This window comes from Thamnophis elegans, chromosome 6, assembly GCF_009769535.1.
Source record: "Thamnophis elegans isolate rThaEle1 chromosome 6, rThaEle1.pri, whole genome shotgun sequence".
In the NCBI taxonomy this organism is placed as follows: domain Eukaryota; kingdom Metazoa; phylum Chordata; class Lepidosauria; order Squamata; family Colubridae; genus Thamnophis; species Thamnophis elegans.
In genome coordinates, this window is record NC_045546.1 from 34,511,847 (window position 1) to 34,534,755 (window position 22,909).

At 34.5% G+C, this 22,909-nt stretch overlaps 1 protein-coding gene across 3 annotated transcripts in view; it reads right to left on the reverse strand.

Annotated features, from left to right (window-relative positions):
• Positions 1-22,909, reverse strand: part of CBLB (Cbl proto-oncogene B) — a 63,985-nt gene that overhangs the window by 18,842 nt on the left and 22,234 nt on the right. For all 3 annotated transcript variants that reach the window (XM_032219590.1, XM_032219589.1, XM_032219591.1), the window contains 9 exons: positions 16,677-16,823; positions 12,349-12,505; positions 11,343-11,464; positions 10,580-10,717; positions 9,513-9,600; positions 7,898-8,029; positions 4,612-4,815; positions 2,374-2,559; positions 803-1,171 (listed from right to left, as the gene is read on the reverse strand). In XM_032219590.1, the coding sequence (XP_032075481.1) occupies positions 803-1,171; positions 2,374-2,559; positions 4,612-4,815; positions 7,898-8,029; positions 9,513-9,600; positions 10,580-10,717; positions 11,343-11,464; positions 12,349-12,505; positions 16,677-16,823 (1,543 nt within the window). The remainder of the gene's footprint in view (positions 1-802; positions 1,172-2,373; positions 2,560-4,611; positions 4,816-7,897; positions 8,030-9,512; positions 9,601-10,579; positions 10,718-11,342; positions 11,465-12,348; positions 12,506-16,676; positions 16,824-22,909) is intronic.

Here is a 22,909-nt window from a genome sequence, read left to right on the forward strand (position 1 = left end):
TTTGAACCCATTCTCATCTTTAATTTTATGTTCCATTCCACCTGTAATCAATATAAATTTCATGTGTTCACACTATAAATAATTCATCTAAGGTTTCCTCACACATTTTTAACAGAACAGAACATGTAACAAATATAACATATATCTAGGAGAGAAGCAGCTCGAGCTAAAAATTTTCCTGACAGTGAAAACAATTAACTAGTAGAACAGCTTTTAGAAGTTGTGGATGCTCCTTCACTAGAGGTTTTTAAGAAGAAATTGGAAAGCCATTTGTCCAAAACAGTATAAGGTCTCCTGCTTGTGCAGGGGGTTAGATTAGAAGACTTCCAAGTTTCCTTCCAACTGATATTCCATTTTGTATTTTGTTACCTAAATAATTCAGCTAGGGTTCCCTCACACACTTTAATAGAATATTCCTTAAAATGTCTAACATAGAATTTTTTGTTTTTAGTTATTTTACTATACAATTTTCAAAGAAATTATAATTAAATATGCCACTAAATTTTATATTACATTTACGTTATACTGTATTATTATTTAAGCATTCATGTTCATTAAACTTCATATATTGCATCATGTATCTTCTATTGGTAATTCATGACATAAGAATTGTTGCAGAAATCTTGTATCATGCAATAATGTTTTCTACTGATATCTGAATTTGCAGTAAGTCCAATTATCATTTCCTATAAATGTCTTCCTATTACTTAATTATTTTACATACTTCTCAACAGTATCAGACTTCAAGTTCAATATTCCTAACTAAAACTAAACTTCATGCATCATGCCATCTGGCTCTTACCTTGGTACCTTCTAAAGGTAATTCAGGGAATCTGTGCTTTCGTAGAAATAATGGATCAGAACCCATACGACAATGTCTTCCATTCATATTTGAGCTTGCAGTAAGTCCAGGTTTGGGACAATTATCATTTCCTACTATACGACATCCCACAATTTGATTATTCCCACACACTTCTCTGGGGCACCAGGCTTCAAGTGGCATTGGTTGTTCTCTGGCAGATACACTTTCAGGATGATGCAAATGTCTACTTAACCTATTATCTGGAGGAATGGGTGGAGGCCTTTCTGGTGGAGGTGGAGGTGGATCTCGTATTGGTGGTGGTGGTGCTGGAAGAGGCTTGTCTTGTTTCCTCAGCATACCTGGAGAAGACTGTGACATAACACAAAATGAAATGCTTCATTAAGTATCTAATCTATACTTAGCAACAAATACAATATTTTAAGTCACTTTAATTAATATCACTGGCTAAAATGATCAACATGAAATTAAAAATTAATATTGCAAAATTATTTGAATGAATCAATATAAACACACCCAAATGTAAAAGCAAACCCATGTTATAAATTAAATCTAGAAGCCAAATTCTTCAGTTAAAATGATAACCTTAATTAAAATATCAAATAACAATTTGCAAAGTTCAATAAATCAATATCTAACCATAATCAACCATTTTAAAAAACTCATCAAATCAGAAAAATAAAATACTAATGCAGTACATAACCAAGATGTTTGCATACATATGGAAGCACATATTCTTAATAACTTCTTTTTCTTTTATTATGCACCAAACGTTGGTTTAAAAATCTGTTTAGTGTTCCAGCTATAATCCAAATCTGGATAAAACATAAAATAATTATTTCCCTTCCCATAAAATACTATCTTTATTGAAATTAGAAGTAGTCTCTGTAATTTTCTTTCAACTAATTGTAGATAGTAGTCTTGAGTGTCCCACATAATTTTATTTGTTCTAGTATCTGTGAAAGTAAGTGTAGAATATATAAGTAAAATAATTAACTTTATAAGGTAACTTGTGATTTGTGAAAAGAACACAGACTATCCCACTGACTAGAGCATCCCACTATATAGAGACATAGAATGGTTTGTATATATAATAATCCTAAAAAGTCACATAAAATATCAAAGTATTAACACAGAAAGTAGATTAGGCTGTTAGTTTGAGCTCTGAGCTTGGCAATTTGGTTGCAAACGTTTCATCACCATTCGGAGAGACATCATCAGTTCAAAACGCACTGATGATGTCTCCTCGAATGGTGACAAAACGTTTGCACATTTCAACAGGAAGGAGAGCTCAGAGTGAAGACACACATGAGTTTATATAGTATGCTTTACTTGTTCTAATTATTGTTTGCTTTTCCAAATACATAAAATATTGACTTAGCGAAAAGAGAAGCAAAAGCTTAGGTGCAGGAATGGTCACAAGTTAATTGATTTCAGTGGATTTGAATAAAAGCAGAAAAACCCTGAGAACAGCAACTAAAGAGATCCTCATTAAGCTTCTAAGAAAAATAATGTTAAATTCCTAAAGTTCTATTACTAAATTGTACTTTTACCTTTGGTGAGTTTGTTGGGCTGGCACAAGGGGATCGGGAAACTCCTTTCTGTATTAGGTCCAATCGAGGGGGGACTGGTGGAAGAGTAAGATGGGATCCTTGTATGGGATCAGGAAATGGTTTCCTTCTTTGAGCAAGAGGAGATGATCCTGGAGATGTCACTGGGGAATTCTGTCTTTCATTACACTGCAACAGAAGACGTTATGAAGTATGTCATATTCACCATTCAAAGAAAGCACCAACTTGTAAGTTCTTACTAAACACCTGTCAATTATAACTATATAAGATATTCAGACTGGATTTGGCATTTTTTGGGAAAGACTCACTCTATGGACTCTTTCCCAAGGACCTAGGACAGGCAGATGTGGATGTTTGGTGGTGTTAGAGGTATTATCTAAGGATGCAAACTGTTTTGGGTAAAGCTGCTTTTTCAATTGACTGATGGTGAATTTGTCAATGCCAATAATGTTCAAGTGGTACTCTAGTTTGCTTTGGGATTGCACCCAAGGAACATATGACTATTTGTTAAGTACTACATTTGCTTTCTTTTTGCCAGACATTCTATTTCTATTTGCCGGTCATTCTATTTTATTATTTACTTTATTAATATTATATCTCACTTTTAAAGAAGCACTTCGCAAAACTCAGCTCTTCTTTCTCTTCACAATTTTATTCATAAATCACACCCTTTGCTCATTTAGCAACTACAATCTGTTCCTTAAATCAGAACAGAAATGGTCATTAAGTAAACAGGTGACTGAAAGAGAGATGTTACAAAAATCACTGGTTGCTGCTCTCTCATTCAAATAACCTCTCCCATACAGTGTCCTATGCCAGACCTGTTTGCTTTAGAAAGTTATTTATTCCTGACCTGCTTTTCTGCAGAGCAGTCCTTTCCTAAAAAGTGCTTAACAAGCTCATCTCTGTGACTTTAATTGATCCATCCATTGCTGCCTGAAACTGACCAGAACCTTATTCAATTTCACACTGAAAACTTTTTGTGTCATGCCAATAAAATTTGGTAGAAAATGCATGTGTTTTGATTTTTTGTTTTTAAATTTATCATTACCATTGCATTTATGAAATCACTTCAATGCTGCTAAATGAGGAGTACCTATAGTTCTGTTAGATTTGGATGAGAGCTTCATAAATAACTAATAAATTTGCTGTTAGAATTGTTAGATACCCTCATTCTCTCCTAAAATATTTCGTTATATGAAGCCAAAGGTTTGACTGGAACTTGTAAACAAGTGGAAATCCTGCTCCCTCAACAGAGACAACCTATCACTGTACATACATGAAGTAGTAACAAAATAGGTTGGCAAAACCCAAAAACCTACAATATCATAGATACTAGCAACTGTAGTTCAGCAACATTTGGATTGATACAGATCAGAGTTCTATTGTAGAAACTAATCTTCAACTGTGATTAGCTACTATAATTAATGGAATATCAGAGTGAATCTGTCTTTGATACCTGGTTTTAGATAGAAAACATAGGAAATACTCATGTACCCATACCTTTCTCATGGAAGTACTTAGATTTCTACTATTAGAAATAAGCTGCTGAGCTAAATGGTTCCTTATAATAATACAAAAGGATTCTTCTTATTTTCCAACACTCTCCACCAAATAAAAAAGAGAATGCATCAGTTTACAGCCAGGGAATATACAATGATGTAATTTAGTCTATTAGTTCATATTTTTACAGATAGTCCTCAATTTGCAACAGTTTATTTAGTCAGTGTTCAAAGTAACAACAGCACTGAAAAAATGACTTATGACTGGTTTTCACACTAATAACTATTGCAAATTAGTTAATCTAGGGATGTCAAACTCAAGGCCTGGGGGCTGAATCTGGCCCACAGGTTGGTTAGATATGGCCCATGGGACCAACTTGGAAACAGCAAAGGACCAGCCCGTGGTGCCTCTGCCAGAGAAAATAGAGTTTGGGAGGGTCATGAGGAGCTCTCTTGAGCTCCATTTTCACTGTCAGAGGATTGCAAGATGCCATTGCAGCCGAAAACAGAGATTGGGAACTCATTTTTGATGGCAGAGCCCTCGAGTCACCACAGACACCCCCACACAAGTGATGTCGAGCTGACCACGCCCACCCTGGCCACCCAAGATCAAACACAACTCTTATGTGGCTCTCAATGAAATTCCTGCTTTAATCAATGTGTAAATTGTAATTGCAAATTACAAAGTCATTGCATATTTCAGGAAAAAGAGAAGCACCTTTCTCACAGAAGCTAATCGATTCATCATCAAACACTCTTCTCTGTCATCATCATCATCATAGTCAAGCATAGGAATACCAAAGCTGTCCAAAATACTGCAACATCTTATGTTTTCATCTCTTGGATCAAAGGGATCTACAATTATGGGTTCAGTTCCTTTGATTTCACAACGACAAAAGGGACATCCTTGACCATCTGATTCCTGAATTATGAAAAACAAAAACGCCAAAATGCTGATAACTGTTTAGAATTATTTTACTTCATAGATAATTCTTAAGGCAATGAAAAGCATATTAATAGTATTTTTAAAGTCACAGATGCAAATATGGAGATAGAGAGAGAGGGTGGGGGGAACTTCAAATGAATAGCAGCACCAGCAATTTTCTATTACATATGATGTTGGGAAAAATCAATGGCAATTGGACAGACTATCACACTCTTTTTTTTTTACATAAATAAGATACATTCATGCCTTTCTGTAAATCTCAACATATCTCAAACATATTTAGAGATTGGAAAAAATAATATTATTCCTCATATAATGGAATTTATATATATATAATTTTCTCCTTTGGTAATATTGCATAATATTTTAATATATTGTATTGTTGACACAAGTTGAAAAGATACATGCTGCTATTTGTGAAACATTGGTTTTTATCTGATTGATTAAATTACCATCATGTTGGTGTCGACTCTTAGCAATCATATATTTTAGCTGTGAGAAAGTAGTGCAATAAGATAATGATCAGAAACCTATTAATGCAGGATTCTTTTAAGAAATCTATATTCAATGCACTTATATCAAATATTTCATTAAGACGTTTAAGACGTTTTCCCTTTTAAGTTTTACCACAATTCCGTGAAACAGATTGTAGCAACTCATCAAAAGTTACCAACATAATTTTATGGCTGTGAGGGTATGCAAATATGGATCTGCTTAGTCCAATCATCACATTGCAGTGGCTTTATAACCAATACTTCTTATATATCATTGAACTCATATTTGATTTTCTGAACAGTGGAGCTGTAACTTACATAGTAAAAAGTTTAGGGTTGAGGAATATAATCTTTTAGATTACTAAGAACTAAACTGATGTCAAATTCTAAAGTCTCAGATCAGAAGAGCCAACTACCATTAACAATCTTTCTTAGGCATTCATACAATACAATACAATAGCAGAGTTGGATGGGACCTTGGAGGTCTTCTAGTCCAACCCCCTGCCTAGGAAGGGAACCCTATACCGTTTAAGACAAATGGCTATCCAACATCTTCTTTAAAACTTCCAGTGTTGGGGCATTCACAACTTTGTTGCTCTTCTTTGCACTCTTTCTAGAGTCTCCACATCTTTTTTATATCGTGGCAACCAAAACTGAATGCAGTATTCCAAGTGTGGCCTTACCAAGACATTAAAAAGTGGTACTAACGCTTCATGTGATCTTGATTCTATCTCTCTGTTTATGTAGCCTAGAACTGTGTTGGCTTTTTTGGCAGCTGCTGCACACTGCTGGCTCATTTTTAAATGATTGTCCACTAGGACATCATCCCTTTCAGATCCCTTTCAGACAGATCCCTTTCACAGTTACTACTATTGAGCAAGGTACCACCTATACTGTACCATTTCTTATAAATATGTAAATTATATACTTTAAATTTTTTAATACATAAATTGGGCATTTAATTTACCAAAGCCTTTTTAAACATTATAATGCAAAGCAAAATTTCCAAAATTCTTTTTACTGAGACTTAAACATTAATTGGACCTGGTCAGCTGAAAAATTGGTGGATATCAGTAGCCCTGCTATAACTAATATAAGCTTATACAAATTAGTTATTTTTGTCTGTTCTGTTGAACTGAACTACAAAAGTATCTAAAATCAAAATAAAAAAATACACATATGCTCCAACCTATATAATTCAGTTTGGGTTTTGGGCAGATACTTGTCAGATTTTTAAATGTTTGCTACAGAAAAAGGTGCCAATTTATTCAGGAACCTCTGCTTTATGCTTTAAGGTAAGATATGGATCTATGCAAAATTATATAACAATAAAAAAGCAAAATATGGCTATAGTAATATATACACAGAAATCAATTAGAAACCTTCATTTACCGAAAAAACCCATCCCATTTTACCTTATTTTAGTTGTATTTTTATTTCAGTACCATTAAAACAAAGGATACCCAACATGCACAGAGACTGATCGACCTTCGGCATAAAATATCATTCAAATGTGATTTTGTATTCACTAAGGAGCTGGGAGTTTTATTAAGTAAAACAGATGCTTTATTATGATAAAAAAGTACCAGAACTCTCTCCTTAGGCATCTCTAACGAGCCATTATGACGGCAATTAAACACTAACCATTGGCAAGTAGAAACTGAACTGCTGCAGTATATTCCCTTCATCAGCTTGTTAATTATACAGAAGTTAAATGTGCAGTGAAATTTATTTAAAACGAAATGACTGTTAATGAAGGAAAACCTAATACTCCATTTACTTGGATGTCACTTGCTAAAGTTACAGCTTGAGTATTTATTAAATGTTTTTATTTTATTAAAAACCTACATTCCCACTGATGTTATGACCCAGAAAAATTCTATGATATTGTGCTTCTAATTCTATATTGTTTTCAGAACTGCTCCCAAGAGAACATCCCTATCAATGAATAAATGGGAAGATATTTTTTCTAAAAGAGGATTCCTATAATTTATTCAGCCTCTTAATATTAGCTAATTTTTCTGATTAAGTGATTTCAGAAGTTACAAATCAATGTTGCAGATAAAATATTCTTACTGACTGAATATTCATCTTAGGTGGGAGAATTATATTGTTGGTTGATTTTTGTTTCATTTATTTGAGAATATTTTTCTTTCCATGCTCAGTTATGCCCCTTGCTATTACAAGTATCAAACCTTTAACAGTTACTTACAAACAAAAATTCAGAGCATTCTTTAAATAGATTTAACTAGAAAGGAGAATAGAATTAAGTTACTTAAAATTTGGAAATGTTAAGTTCAATACCCAGGTTTGTTAATACCCCATTTTTTTTAAATCTTCTTCCTAACTACCTGCCGATACACTGCATTTTCCTGATAAAGAATATAAAACTGTTCTATGCTTACAGTATTTTGAAAGAAGTTATGCTATTTCCCTACATATGAATAAACTATCATTTCAAGATTTATTCCTACAACTAAAACATTTGTTAATGTATCAATAGAAAAAAGAATGGGAAGTAGAAAAAAGACATGTATGAATTTGATTACAGAAATATAAGCTACCTGCCATGCGGTCAGGCAAGATGTACACATCAAATGTCCACAAGGTTCAATCTTCACATCTTTGTCATTTTCAGCACAAATTTTACAAAGCTGGAATGTGGAACCCATTTCACAATATAATTCATATTGTTCCTGAAAAGGAATGACTGCAATGAAGAGCCTCTGAAAATGATATATAAGAGCTACTTGGCTTACCATTCAGGTTGCAACTTTTACATCATAGCAAATACTAGTAAGACAAATTGTTACTGAAGATATTCATATAATATTTATATATGTTATTGCTTTTTCAAAAAATGTGAATCTATTTATACACAAAATCTATTGCTCATAAACAACCATAACAAACCACCACAGCCTTGTAGCATCTTATCTAAAAGAAGTTATTCTGACTCAAATTTGTTGCACAAGAATCTACTTCTTCAGAGAAATAAAGTATGATTTGGTTTAATTCAAACATTACCAGTAGAGACAGAATTTTTAAGCAGAGAGTCAGAGAAAAAATAGTCTTTTGAATCCCATCCCAAAGCCTACCATCAATTGCATCAGTTAATGGTAATCAGTAGTTCATTAAAATTTGGCCTAATAGATTTGTTCAGGTTTCAGAAAGTCCAAATACATTTTGTAGTTTATTTAAACCAGTGGTTCCCAACCATTTTTGGCCATGCCCCATCTAAACATCTTTAAAATCTTGATTCCCCACCCCCCCCGGTTGACATATAATTCTTACTTTACTCAAAAAGTGAACTCTACTCACACAGAGGAAGCCTAAAAGGCCATTAACTTGGTTTAAATAAGGTTCATATTGCCCCCATTAAAATCAAATTGCCCCACATTGGGTACCACTGATCTAAACACATCAAGCCTTTTAGAAAGGAATATTTTTCTGATATTTATTGGATTTGATATTATTTAATAATACCAAATTTTGCTAATACAATTGTTATATTGGTGGTAATACAAAGCCTCGACCAGCAGCAGAAACTGCGCTTAAAGTATATTTTTCTTTTAGAATTTTAAACAAAGATTTGTTGCCGTCTCCTAGTCATTGTTGAAATAAATACATTTAAGGTTAGGGGAAAATACAAAATATGGGTAAAAATCCCCCAAAATTGTAAAAAAGTTAAACAGAACAATCTAAAAACTTCAATGTGATGATGAACAACAGGAAAAAGAATGGAGTAACACTTAAATAAAATGATAAAAACAATTTTAAAAATCTACCTGTCACTTTGTCATGATCATTTTTTAGAAAATTAAAGTCTGGGTTCATTTTCCCCCGATAAGAATAACAAATTCATTAAACTAACATGCCTATAGTGATACATACTTAAAAGATATCTGAAGTATCTTGGCAAATCTTTTCTTAGTATGGTTAGCCCAGTCAAAACTGGATTTTAAACTCATACTCAGAATTTTCATGGTCCTTGAGATATGTTGAACTGCTGCCCCCAAACCCTTCATCACTACAGTCTTTCTGACTGCTATCAGCCTAATATCAGTTATCATCATTAGGGGACACAATACATAAGCTGTTTAAAAAATATCTCTATATATAAAGTTCTTAATGGATATGAATGAATAACACACTCCAAGTGAATAACATACAATATACCTGTGTAACTTTTATATGATCATGTGGAATAGGTTCACATAGTCCTGTCAGATCAGGATTATAACTTCGTCCATCTGGATAAAGATAGCTGAAATGGAAATAAATATTTGGCTTCATTTATATAGCTATTAAATACTTAAGATGATGAGTGAACAGTTTTGGTTTTTCTATTACAAATAGTCTTCAGTTAACTATGGTAATGGAGATAAGAATTTCCATTGCTAAGTGATATGATTGTAAAACTTGATGTCATGTAGCACAACTTAGTAATGACAGTTGCAGTAATCCAGTTGCCAACATTAAGTAAGAACTACATGGGTTTTTAAGCAATGATTTCACATGGCCATGACTTAGTGCCAGCCTGCCCATTGGCTTTGCTTGTGGAAAGCCAGTAGGAAGTCACAAATTGCAATTATGACTGCAGATTATTGCAATTGTTGGAAATCTGGGCTGGTTGCTAAGTGCCTGGCTCATGATCATGGAACTGGGAAGTTGTATTTGGCAGAATTTTGATGGCCAGTTGCAACATTGTTGGACTATTTGTTCAACAATGTCACAAATTTGAACCATCGCTGATTGAATGATATTGAAAGACCTTCTATATAAGTATCCTCCGCTAAAAATTCCCATCCAGAAATACTTCAATGTTTTTCATTGAATGATCTATATTCTTACTGTCTTCCACATAAAAGACTCTGCTAACTGCACCCAACTTTCCACTGCTGATTTCACTTCACAGTTGAAGTGATCATCATTCTAGTCCTGTTTGCCCTAATTGGGGATACAAGAAAAATTCTCAGTTGAACGTTTTAAGATAAACTAGATTTTGCAATTATGATAATCAAATCAGATCAAGAATACTTTAAATTAGGGGTATCAAACCCAATTGCATTGAAGGCCGTGTCATGACGTATCAGGATTATTTTTGCGCTTGCGGAACCAAGATGTGCATGGCCTGCATGGGCCATATGTGGTCCGCGGGTCACGTGTTTGACACCCCTGCTTTAATTTGTGCCTGTTGTATTAGCAACCCATACCTTCCATATATATAAATAATTTATACTCACAATCCTTCCCGACTGCCATCAATTAGAGCTTGAAATAAAGGCTTATTATGTGGTATGGTCTGTAAAATATTTCCATCACCAGTAACATAACCAATAGCCCATTGTCCAAGTCGAGTGCAACTTAATCTGAAAATGTAGCTGTAAAACAAAGGACAATGCTATAGTGAATGAAAGAATTGATAAAGGCTATCAATTGATAAAATAAATTAAAAATTAAAAAAGAGAAATTAGAATATTTGTGTAATCTAAATTTACCAATATTTTTCACTTTAAAAAGTAGATAAACGTAATTGTTTGACTAACAGTGTATTATAAAGATTAAAAACAGTTTCTTTACTGTCAAATAGTTCTACATACTATGTGGTTGCTCCCTCAATTCCTATCTATAATGGCCATTATTGTAACTGCTTTTTTTAAATATATGGCTCACCATGTCACTAGTTTTCCTATCACCACTCTTTGGAAATGACAACAACACAAATAATTTTCTTTTTATAGAAAATCTAGTTGTTCTCAACAGACCCCTAGCTAAATATGTTCAAGTTGTCCTGTTTCAACGTATTGTTCATGAGGATAATTATTATGATTTTGAATTACTTCCTCCCAATCCCCCTGAACCAAATCATCTCTTACTGCGAAGTTTCTGGTTATAGTCCAATGTCATTAAATTATGAAATTTCCCAGCCATCCAGAAACATGACTAACTAGTGGCAATCTTCCATAATCTACTGAAGTAAATTGGCAAAAATATTGAGTTCATTACCTTCCTGGTTTGGTGCTATATTTCTGTAACCGTGCTTTAACTTCATCATATGTCAGAAATGCCATATATCCAGGATGCGTCACAGCTAAGAAGTTCCAGTTTCTTAATATTGAACCCCAAGGCTAAGTGAAATATATAAAATATGTATTTATATATATATATACTTAATATGTTGCATTTTTATCTGAATTTCCTCCAACAATAAATAAAACATTTTCTGTAATACTTGCTACTTACCCATCAAAGATAACAGCCATTTAAAGTTACTTACAGTGAAAAATAAGGCAATGTAAAGTTCAGATTAAAAAATAGCTTAAAAGTGAACAAAGAATTAAGAATCTGAATAGTATAAATTAATGGAAATAATTCAAGGCTGAAACAATCCCATTTCAGATCCAAAACTAATGAAATATATAAGCTTTTATTAAAATGATGAAAGCAGTACCACACTGCAAACCCTTTGGACTATTTTGTGAAAAGGAGCAGGGCTTCTGTAATCTGCTGCTTTCATAAGTCTGCCATTCGCCTCTTAACATTTGTATCATGCCTAGATTAAACCAATTTCATGTTCTGAATAAAAATTTAGAGTAATTAAAAATAAGAAATGAAAGCAGCACATGAAGAGAAGGGAAATGGGATTTAATTGGTAACTTAACTCATGGTTTACTAAACCAAGATAATTATGCCAGATCAGTTCATGTTTTCATGTGAATTCATTATTCCAAACAGTAATTTAAAAAAAAAAATGCATGTGTACCTTTTAAAGTTTTATGTTACCCACAGAACTAGTAATATAATGTTAATTGTATTACCTCTGCTATGAAAAACATAAAAATATATCAAATTTGCTAAAAAGAAATGGTATCCTGAATTAAAACATCTCCTAGCAGGAAAAATGGACAGAAAAAAATATATAAAATCCCATTTGTCTAAAATTGCAAAATCCAGCTATGTTCCAATAATAGAGAAAAGCATGTTCAGTATTATTTCAGTTTAGCTAAATTACCTGAAATAATCTTGTGAAGATATCAAATTCAAAAACTGAAATATAGTCATTGCATGTTAGATCAATAGTAGACTTCAAAGCCATTGCTTCCAGACCAGAACTAATCTGATGCACCTCATGAAGACATTGTCGGAATACTTTCCAAGGCACTATGGTCCTATAATAAGGAAATAATATATATGTGTGTTAGATAAGACACCATTTTTAATTAGAAATAACTGTCTTTAATAACCACTTGTTCAATGACCATTCAAAGTTAAAACAACACTGAATGAGGAGGTGTTAAGGAAGATTCCCAAAATCATCACCATCGCAGTGTCCCCAAGATCATGTTGATTATGATTTGGGTGCTTTGCAATTGGCTCACAATTATGACATGGCAGGATCCTGCAGTTGTATGATTGCCATTTGCAACTTTCACTGCTGCCTTCTGACAGAAATTTTCTCATTAGTTCTAGGCTGGTTCTTTCTTTGATTATTTTCCATCCATTTCTTCTTGTACTGCCTTCAGGTGCTTGGGAGAATAGATTGATCCATTCTTCTTTGTGGCAGCCCCTTAGATATTGGAACACTACTATCATGTCACCCCAGTCCTTCATTCCATTAAACTATACATCTATACATATCCCCTAATCATCTTTATTGCTCTTCTCTGCACTCTTTCTACAGTCTCAACATCTTTTTTATAATGGCAAAACTGGATGCAATATTCCAAGTGTGGTATTACCAAGACATTACAAAACAATACTAACTTTAGAAAAAGTATTAACATTTCATGTGATTTTTACTCTATCCACTGTTAATGAAGCCTAGGACCGTGGTGATTTTTTGGCAGCTGCAGCATACTGCTGGCTCATATTTAAGTGATTGTCCAGAAGGATTCCAACATCCTTCTCACAGTTACTACTATTGAGCCAGGTATCACCTACTCCATACCTGCGCATTTGGTTTTTCTTCCTTAAATATAGAATTTTACTTTTCTCACCATTGAATGCCATTTTGTTAGATAGGGCCCAATATTCAAGTCTGCCAAGATTTTTCTCTACGTTTAGCCTATTTTCTAAAGTGTTGGCTATTTCTGCCAGCTTAGTGTCATCTGCAAATTTGATGAGTTCCTCTTCTATCCCCTCATTTAAATCATTTATTTAACTATTGAAGAGTACTGGGCCTAAGACAGAGCATTGAGGAGCCCCACTGCATACTTCCCTTCATTAAGGATTACACACTGAGTGCAGTTGATCAGCCAGTCCATCTGGTGATAATGTTGTTTAACCCACATTTTTCTATCTTATCAAGTAATAAGTTATGGTCTATTGTATCAAATCCTTTACAGAAGCACAAGTAAATTATATCCACAGCATTTTGCTAGTCCACTAATTTTGTCACATTGTCAAAGAATGCAATAAGATTTTGCTTATTTATTTGCCTATCTAACAACAACATTTCTATTTTACCTGAATTTTACCTTATTCACTCTTCTCAAGCGCATTAATGAAAGTATTCAGGAATCAAGAAATCAACTTGGAACTGAGATAGCAAGGAACAGTATATTTGGAGAGTACTAGGAAGTGGGCAGTTCCTTGTCAAAAAAAAAAGGGAATACCTCTATAGCACAATAGAGAAGATGGAAACTTGTAGGATATCATGGATAAATAGCTAGGGTGTCGAAGAGTTGTATATAGCATTACTTTCTGGAAACAACTGTAGAAGGGAATAGAATTATTGCAAAACTGTGCTCTCAGGGCCCAACCCTAGATTTATTTAGGAGACTAGCACAGCCAATGTTTTTAAAAGCCATTAGGAAGTTCAAGCAAGTTAGCAAAAATGTATATTTCATATCCAATTCCTGGCAGAAGTTATCAACAGACCAAAGCAATTTTATTCCAATTTCCTGATTGGAATGCCTGTTAAAAGTAGTTCTATATTTTTCTTCCAAATGTGCCTAGATTTACAAAGCCATTGCCTTTTCACATATCTTAGGCAAATGTATAAAATTTAAGACCAGGTCTTCCTTATCAAAGAATGTTGTTACTCTTTTCTCTAAAAGGCCTTTTAGCCTACTTATTTAAACTGGAAGACAAGTAGTCTGCCTCAAAAAAGATATTAAATATCTCCCTGAATGGGGCCAAATCCAACATGATAAGATATCAGCCAAGTTAAGCAAAAACCAAGTAAACAAATGCAGCCTGCCTACATCTTCAATATCCACAACCAAAAGAATATTCAAAATGAGAAGATTTGTACAGTAAGAGCTTGCTGTATGTACTACAACATTTAATATTTGTGTTAGCATGACATTTAACTATAAATTATTTATTTTAATTACAGATAGTCTTTGATTTACAAATGGTCATTTAACAACTGTTCAGTTACCACAGCCTTAGAAAGGATGCTTCACGGCCCATAAACTCTTTCAGACAACGTACAATGTTATGCTGCCCTTCTCTGTGGTCACATGATCGCATTTTGAGTGCTTGCCAATTCGGTCACATTTACAATTGGTTGCAGATCCTGTGGTCATGAGACTGTGATCTGCAATGGTTTTTTGCTGATTTCCTATTTTTTGCCAGTTTCTGGCAAAAAACACCCATTTAGAAGCATGGATTTACACTGATTTGCTTTGTGTGATTTGCTTAATGATTGTGTGATTTAGACTTACCACTGTGCAACTTGCTTAATGACCACCATAACAAGAGATGTAAAATTCAGGTCTGGTCAGGTAGTTGTCTTACAACTGTCACAACTTACAACCAAATTCTAGTCCCAAATGTGATTCTAAGTTGAGGACTACTGTGTACACGTTTGTAGCTTATCATTATACTAACTCATTATCATTCAGAAAGCCCTAAAGAGGTATGTTTGCTTCATTATCTCATTAAAGCATGGTTGTAATTTCGTATTAACTGCTCCTTTTACTTTTTTGACTATATTCTTGTTACTATTGATTGTTTTTTATTTTATGTTGCTTTGAGCCAGTCTTTTGTTGCTTCTACCTATTATTTTTGTTAATCATGTTTTTATTTCAGTATTAATCATTAATACTGCCTTCTGCCTTTCTTTCTGAAAATCTTCCTAATACGTGTTTGCTTCTAAATATTTATTTATTCATTTATTTTAGATTTTTTTTACCCCGCCTTTATTATTTTTATAGATAGCTCAAAATGGTAAACACACGTAATATGCCTTCCTTTCCCTATTTTCCCACAACCACGTATGAGGTGAGTTGGGTTGAGAGAAAGTGACTGGCCCCAAATAACCTGTATCATTTATAAATGTAAAACTAGTATAACACTGATGCCACATTACAGTGGTTAATCAAGATTCTATTGCTAATGGCAATAGCTTCTTTTGAATTTTTCACTTAATTCATACACATTGTGATTTTTACTACCTATTACAAAGTTATTATATCTTCAACATTTGCAACATAGCCAGGTAAATCTTTGGAAAATTATACACGATATGTAAAGATTTGTGATATATACAACAAACCAATTCAATTATGTGTTCTTCATAAAATCTTCTATATTTAGTAATAATTTAAAAGTTTATTTCCTATTGTCTATCACAAGTTTCTATGAAGAACTTATCACAAGTTTCTACAAAGAACGTATCACAAGTTTCTATAAAGAACTATCATTTGATAAAATATACTAATAAGATAAAACAGTTGAAATAAGCTTGAATACTAGAGGCCATTTTCAAGTACAATGAAATATAGACTGTTGATTGGATTAGAACCATTTAATACTTTGTATGTTTTTAGTCTGATTACCATAATGTCTTGAGAATTTGGTTTGGAGTATACCTATGCCCAAGTTAAAAAAGAAAAAAGAAGCAAGCATTTTCAAACTAACTTTTTATAAAACTATAGATTCAAATATATAATTTAAGGCAATTAGACTTGTTGATTAAAGGAGCTTTCATGAGCAGTAGGTTTCAGGTGCTTCTTTAGACAAGCAATAACCCTGTGGTTCTAAAACAATTCCATAGACTTTTACAGTCTGCTTCATATTAGCAATTTTTGAGAAGTATGCTTGCATCAATCATTCTATTACCAAAAAGGTCCATTTAAATTGGGGGGGGGGGAGAGAAAATGTCATTTTTTAAAGGAATCTCTATTAAATGTGAAAGTATACCACTGAATTCTTTTTGTATTTTCTTTGTTTATTGTTTGCATTTATTTATTTAATTTGTAGCTCACTGCAAATAATTTGTTGTTTGTGATAATATTATACAATTTACATGGATAAATGTAAATGAAATAAAAAGTAATAAAAAGACACTCAAGTGAAATAATCACTAGCAACTCTACCTTTGATACTTACTTTTCTCCAAAGAACTTCTTCCAGAATTCTGCAGCATCTGCTTTTGTGATACGAAAGTTGTCACCCTGGAATTGAGCGTTAGGGAAGATTGCTTTTATTTCTGCAAGCATATGACTGAAGATGAGGGACAATTTTGTAAGATTTCGCCTGCCAATACAAAAAAGAAAAACAAGAAAAAAATAAAATCTGAACAAAGATATTTCATGGAACATATAAAAAGAAGAGCTACATCATACAATAGGAATTCCCCTTCCTAAGATTAGGAACTAGCAGTGACTCATAATTGGGGAAAATACACCTCAATATAAACAAGAAATGTAAAGGCAGCAGAGTAACCTGAAAATAAAACAGCTTAAATCATTGCTGATAAGCAAAGAGCCACCACAGAGAAAGCCCTTCTCCTTGGTCCTGCCACATGAACCACCTTAAGTGAGGGAATTCATAGCATTTTGTGCCTTCCTGTTCTAAGGGGTTAGGTAGATGTGACTAGGAAAAGATAGCCCTTCAAGTAACCCAATCCCAAGCCATGTGGAGCTTTAAAGGTCACCTGGAAGCAAATTGGCAGTCAATGCAGCTCCCCTGGAGAAATGACATAGGTGAGCATCAAGGCTTGCACAAAACTATGCAGGATTCTGTGTTTAAAACTAATTTAAGCTTCTAGATAGTTTTCAAGGGTAGCCCCATGGAAAGCACACTGCAAGAAGGGAAATGACTAGAGTGTGAGTGGTTCAAGGGAGTCAAGACAGGAAGGGACTAGGGTATGAGTGACTGTGAGAGGAATTGTTGCTCCGGGAAAGGGCATAACTGGCACATAAACCACAGTGCATGAAGTCCCTCCTGGTGAGTGACTGTGAACAGGAGTCCTGAATCCAAGAGAACTCTCTGAGAATATATTGGATCTGTCTGGGCATTAACACCTCATCCAAAACAAGGGATGGCAATTCTCCATGGACCAACAAAGCTCAAATCCAGAGCCAGGTTTAGTTTCAGCCCATTGTTCCCCATCTATTCCATAACAGCCTCCAAGTACTGTGAAAGGGAGGTCACAACATCAATTAACTCACCATGGACTGAAACAAATAGCTGTCACCAGCATATTGATGTTAACTCAGCCCACAGTGGTGGATAACCTGACCAGTTTCATATAGCTGTTAAACAAAAGCAGGAAAAGTAGCAAGCTCTGTGGCATTCTGCAAAGTAGGAGACAAGGACTGGATCACTTGCTTTCTATCAACACTGCCTGAAAGCAACCAGAGAAAGGAAGTGAACCAGGACAACATGGAGACCCTATTCCCAACCCTTGAAGCCATTCCAGAAAGACACTTTGGTTGATAGTACTTAAAGGCGCAGAATGGTCAAGCAGAGCAAGGATGGATACACTACCTCCATCCTGCTCTCACCAGAGATCATCAAAAAGCACAAGCAATGCACATTTCCATCCCATACTAAGCCTGAACGATGACTGGAAAGGGTCTAGATAATCCATTTCATCCAGGAAACTCTGGAGTTGCCACACAACCATCTCAACAACCAATTCAGTCCTGAATTACAAATATTCTCTCAAATGAAGGTGAATATTCATGGATAATGTTGCAGGATCCAATCTGGGTTGATCATCAGGACCAGAGGTTTCATCTTTCAAATTTTTTGACTCATGTTGGTGCCCATTTTCAGGGAACTTCTCTCTACATTCTCTTTAATTGGTACTTCAGTTGTTTAGGCTGATATTCAGGCTGAAGAGCACAGCAGAACTGATTATTTGTTCAGTATCAATTGTAGATCACTGTTTTTGTATGCTTAAATAAGAGTTATCAGCAAAGTGGGTTTCTTAAATGACTGTAGGAAGTCATTTTGTCTATGTGTTTAATCATCAAAGGTCAAAGAATGTTGCCCAATTGGTACCTCCTTCAGACTATCGGTAGCATATGACGATATACAAGTGAAAAACTGATTGAATAGGACTGGGACTAGCATTCAAACTTGTTTTATCCCATTGGAAATGGCAAATGCAGCTGATGTACTCTGTGGAGACAGATGATGTCACTTGGTGAGTTCTTTTTGAAGGCCTTTCTGATCTTGAGCCTCACTGACATTTTTACAGGCTTTAGCTATTATACACTACAATTGTGCAAATTAGTGCTGCCTGTTCACCTGATCTTTCAACATCTTCTTAGCCAGCTAAATGACCTTGAGCTCCAGTTGACTGAAAGGCATTATTAATTCTTGATGGAACCACGATCCCGCACTCATCTGCTTTTGAGGCAGGCTTCTATTCCATCAGATCTATCCCAGATTTGCTAAGATTAACAACCACTGCAATTATCTAGCTTGGCAACACTATGCTTAGGAAGGATCCATTGATCCTGGGATGGGAGAAGGTACAACCACTGGAGCAGGAAGCAGCTGCCACTCAAGTAAACTGGAATAGAAGTAGACTTTGATACTAAACCCAGAGCCTCAATTATCATCACAAGCATTAGCCTCATTTAAACTTCCTAAGCCTGATGGGACTCAGGTCAGAATTTATTTTTATTATCAGTTTCCACTACAGTAGAGTTGACCTTTACTCCCAAATAGCTGCTTCTTCAAGAAGAACTTTGTTGCAAAGTTGGCTTGTTTAGTGGAGCCATGAATCACTAACTCCAATATATTGCCCTTCAAAGGCCTCGGAGATGACTATGAATTATAAAAAATTCATGATGGGTTATGTGAATTCTGCTGTTCTACTTAATTTATTAATGCCTTATTTTAAGCGATGGACTTCTATTGAGACTTCTGATTGGAAATTAGGTGTGCATATCATTGATATTTAAAGACAGCTGTAGCTGATTCCCAATACTACTGGTTCATGAGCTTGCTTCATCATTCCATATGTCTTATTTTGTTGGATTTATGAGTATTTTTCTCCCTCTTTCCATTAATTTTATTATAAAAATCAGGAGTGTACTGTGCTCTTCTTTAACCGTCTGAGAAAAGCTCAGCATAGGAACACAATCTCAGGTGACATTACTTGGTCTCCTCTCAGGGAAAGGATTATCACAATAGGCTGTAGCTGGTATCTAGGCCAACAGTATGATAGAGCATGTTTCTCAACTGTTTCTTCACCCTCCAGAGGTCCGCAGATCATAGGTTGAGAACTAAGGTAAAGGTTCCCCTCGCACATATGTGCTAGTCATTCCCGACTCTAGGGGATGGTGCTCATCTCTGTTTCAAAGCCAAAGAGCCAGCGCTGTCCGAAGATGTCTCCATGGTCATGTTGCCGGCATGACTAAACACCGAAGGTGCATGGAACACTGTTACCTTCCCACCAAAGGTGGTTCCTGTTTTTCTACTTGTATTTGTACATGCTTTCAAACTGATAGGTTGGCAGAAGCTGGGACAAGTAATGGAAGCTCACTCCGTTACGCAGTGCTAGGGATTCGAAGTGCCGATCTTTCTGATAAACAAGCTCAGTGTCTTAGTCACTGAGCTACTACGTCCCTTCAGGTTGCTGTGATAGAAATGTTTGATGTTGATGCTGCAGCTTGATTGTTTCATTTTGCTGCAGTAACTTTGTGGGTACTTTCCATTCCATTTAGTTTGACCTGTTTTTGGCATACAAAATTGCTCAGTCACATGTGGCTCACAGTACTATTCTTCCCTTTCATTTTTTCTATTCTCTCTCCAAGACTTGTTCCAAATGGTGTACACCACCCCTACCCCACACAAATACACCCATTTACTCTTTCTTCTTCCTGGAAGAAGATTGAAGAGGGCTTTTTTTAAGAGACAGAAAGAGGTCTTATGTTTATCTTCATCTAGATGAGGTAAACATAACCTTTTCCTGTTGGCTTAATCTCTGCTGACTGAACAGCCAAAAACACATCACAAAAAATAAAATCTAATCCATCTTCTTCCTAGAGAATGGAATCATTTTCAGTTAATGAAGAAAATTTTCATTGTCTGAACCCTGATAGTAGAACATCTGTTCGGGTTGGGTTTTTAGTTTTTTATTTGACAAATATTTTTTCCAGAAGACTTTTGTTGACCAGCTATACTTCTGGGCTTTCATTTTCATTTCTGATTCTAACTTTTTTTAAAATATTGTATTTGTGAAATTTTAAGCATTAAAAGCTAAATGGAACAGTGTTTTAGCAGCAGATGGACAGGATATTAAAAAAGGAGTTTAAATAAACTATCCAATACTGCCACTTCAGGAAATCAATAAAAAAAGCCAATTCATATCACTTGAGCAAATTTATATTATTGTGTTTTAGAAATGTGATGCTTTAAAACTCTAATCATTGTGAATTGATACATAATGCTGAAATAGATTTTGTTTATTTCCCCTACTCTCCAAATATGTTCTGCTTTCTTTAAGAGGCCTTAAAGAAAAGGAGGCATTAATATCACATAAAAATGAGTGCAGCTATATTTCACACTTATTCTGTTTTAATTAGCAATACACCTTATATGATTAACATATTCACCCAGTTTTAAAGTTGTGTATCTTCAATATGCTATAAATAGCTTTTAACAGATAGTTTTATGTTTTATTTTTATGTTTTTAATTTGCTTTCTGTTACTGTGAAACTATTTACTGTGTTTTATTATTTGCATTAATGCTTTTAACTATTTTGTAGTTTGTGGAAAAATAAGACAAACATTTAAGAAATAATGTAATACAATTATCATATCTATATTTACATTTGAAGCAAACCTTCAGATGAGATTTTTCTCTCTTGAGAAAGTACATTAATGAGTAATTTAGAAGCCCTTCCAGAATGGACTCATCAACTGTGACTGTGATGTATTATTTAGCATTTATAAATCCCTGATTTATTTATTCCCTATTCTGTTTCTCCTGATCTTTCTGTTTTTATCTATTGGTACATTTCAATTTCTTTCTGCAGCTTATGAAATCTCAATTACTGGAAAAATGAAATAGTTTCCCTTAAAGATGTTTCACTTGTACATTAGTTCATCTTTTAGAATCTTTATCATGTGGCAATTTTCAAATTTCTGTTTTGAAGTCAAGGTTGGAAGGGGAAAACAGGAAGGTTTCATGTTTGAAAGCATACATCTTATAAATAATAACTCTGAAACTTGTGATTGTATGGTCACGTATCTTACAATTTGGGAGAGTATAACCTTGTTCCCTTTTAAATTCTGGGCCATTGCTACAAAGGAAGTACCAAGCATTCAGTATTAAACTGGTTCTTTCTGCTGGTATATAGTAGTAAACAATTTGATTACCTTGCTGAAGCTCCACGGCCATAATACTGTTTTATTTTTAAAGTTTCAGTTCCAATTCAATGTAGTGGAAGGAACAATGTTTTTACTTAGATTTAAAAAAAGAATAATTATCCTATTCACTTCCATTCTCTTGCTTTTCAAAATAGCTACCTTTTGACCTAAAAAAAATAATCTTCTCTCCAAAAACCTTCCTACCCAAATAGCATTGCTGTTTGCTAGATGCATGGACACATGTAACTAGGAACCATTTTTTTTCTGTTTCAACCAGATGTATACTGCTTCTAGCTACGGGTAAATCTCCTCTGTAAAATCCCACTGAACAAACCTTACCTAAGTGATTAGTCAGGAGGATCAGAGCAAGATCTGCTAGCCAAGGGAGGAAGAAACTTTAGTACTGTTTCCTCTCCATTCTGATGCTCCACGCTTCAGACAAGTGGAAAATATTGATGCTCACCTCCATTAGCAATCTAGGAGGTGTAGGGAAGGAAGAGGAGCTGCTTCCTTCTGAATCGAAGTCCAGGACACATATTGGATGTGCTGTAGACCTGGGACCACCATGTCACAGATAACTCTAGACCTGAGCAGACATGGCTGTTCCTCCATAGCAAGTTGCTAAATGTAGTTCACATAGTAGCTGAAATAATGAATGCATAGTAGCATTGTCATAAACTGCATAACTGAATCTGCTGGGCCTATTTATTGGCATTCAGCAGCACTGTCAACTGACTGGGTCTGTTTGTGCAGGATTATATTAATCAGCATTGGTATCCTCTCAAATAGTACAGCTTTTATGGATGAAGACCATAAGACCAATTCCAAATTATCCTCCTCTTAATTTTGGAGACTCATAACAACTTTTTTTTTTTTTTTTTTGCAAAAAACAAGCCTTGTAAAAACAAAACAGAAGGAAACTAGTTAGTTTGCTGAAATAAGAGAACAGAATAAGAAAGAACATACCGTAAAAAAAATATTGTTTTTAAAGGAAAGGTATGATTATC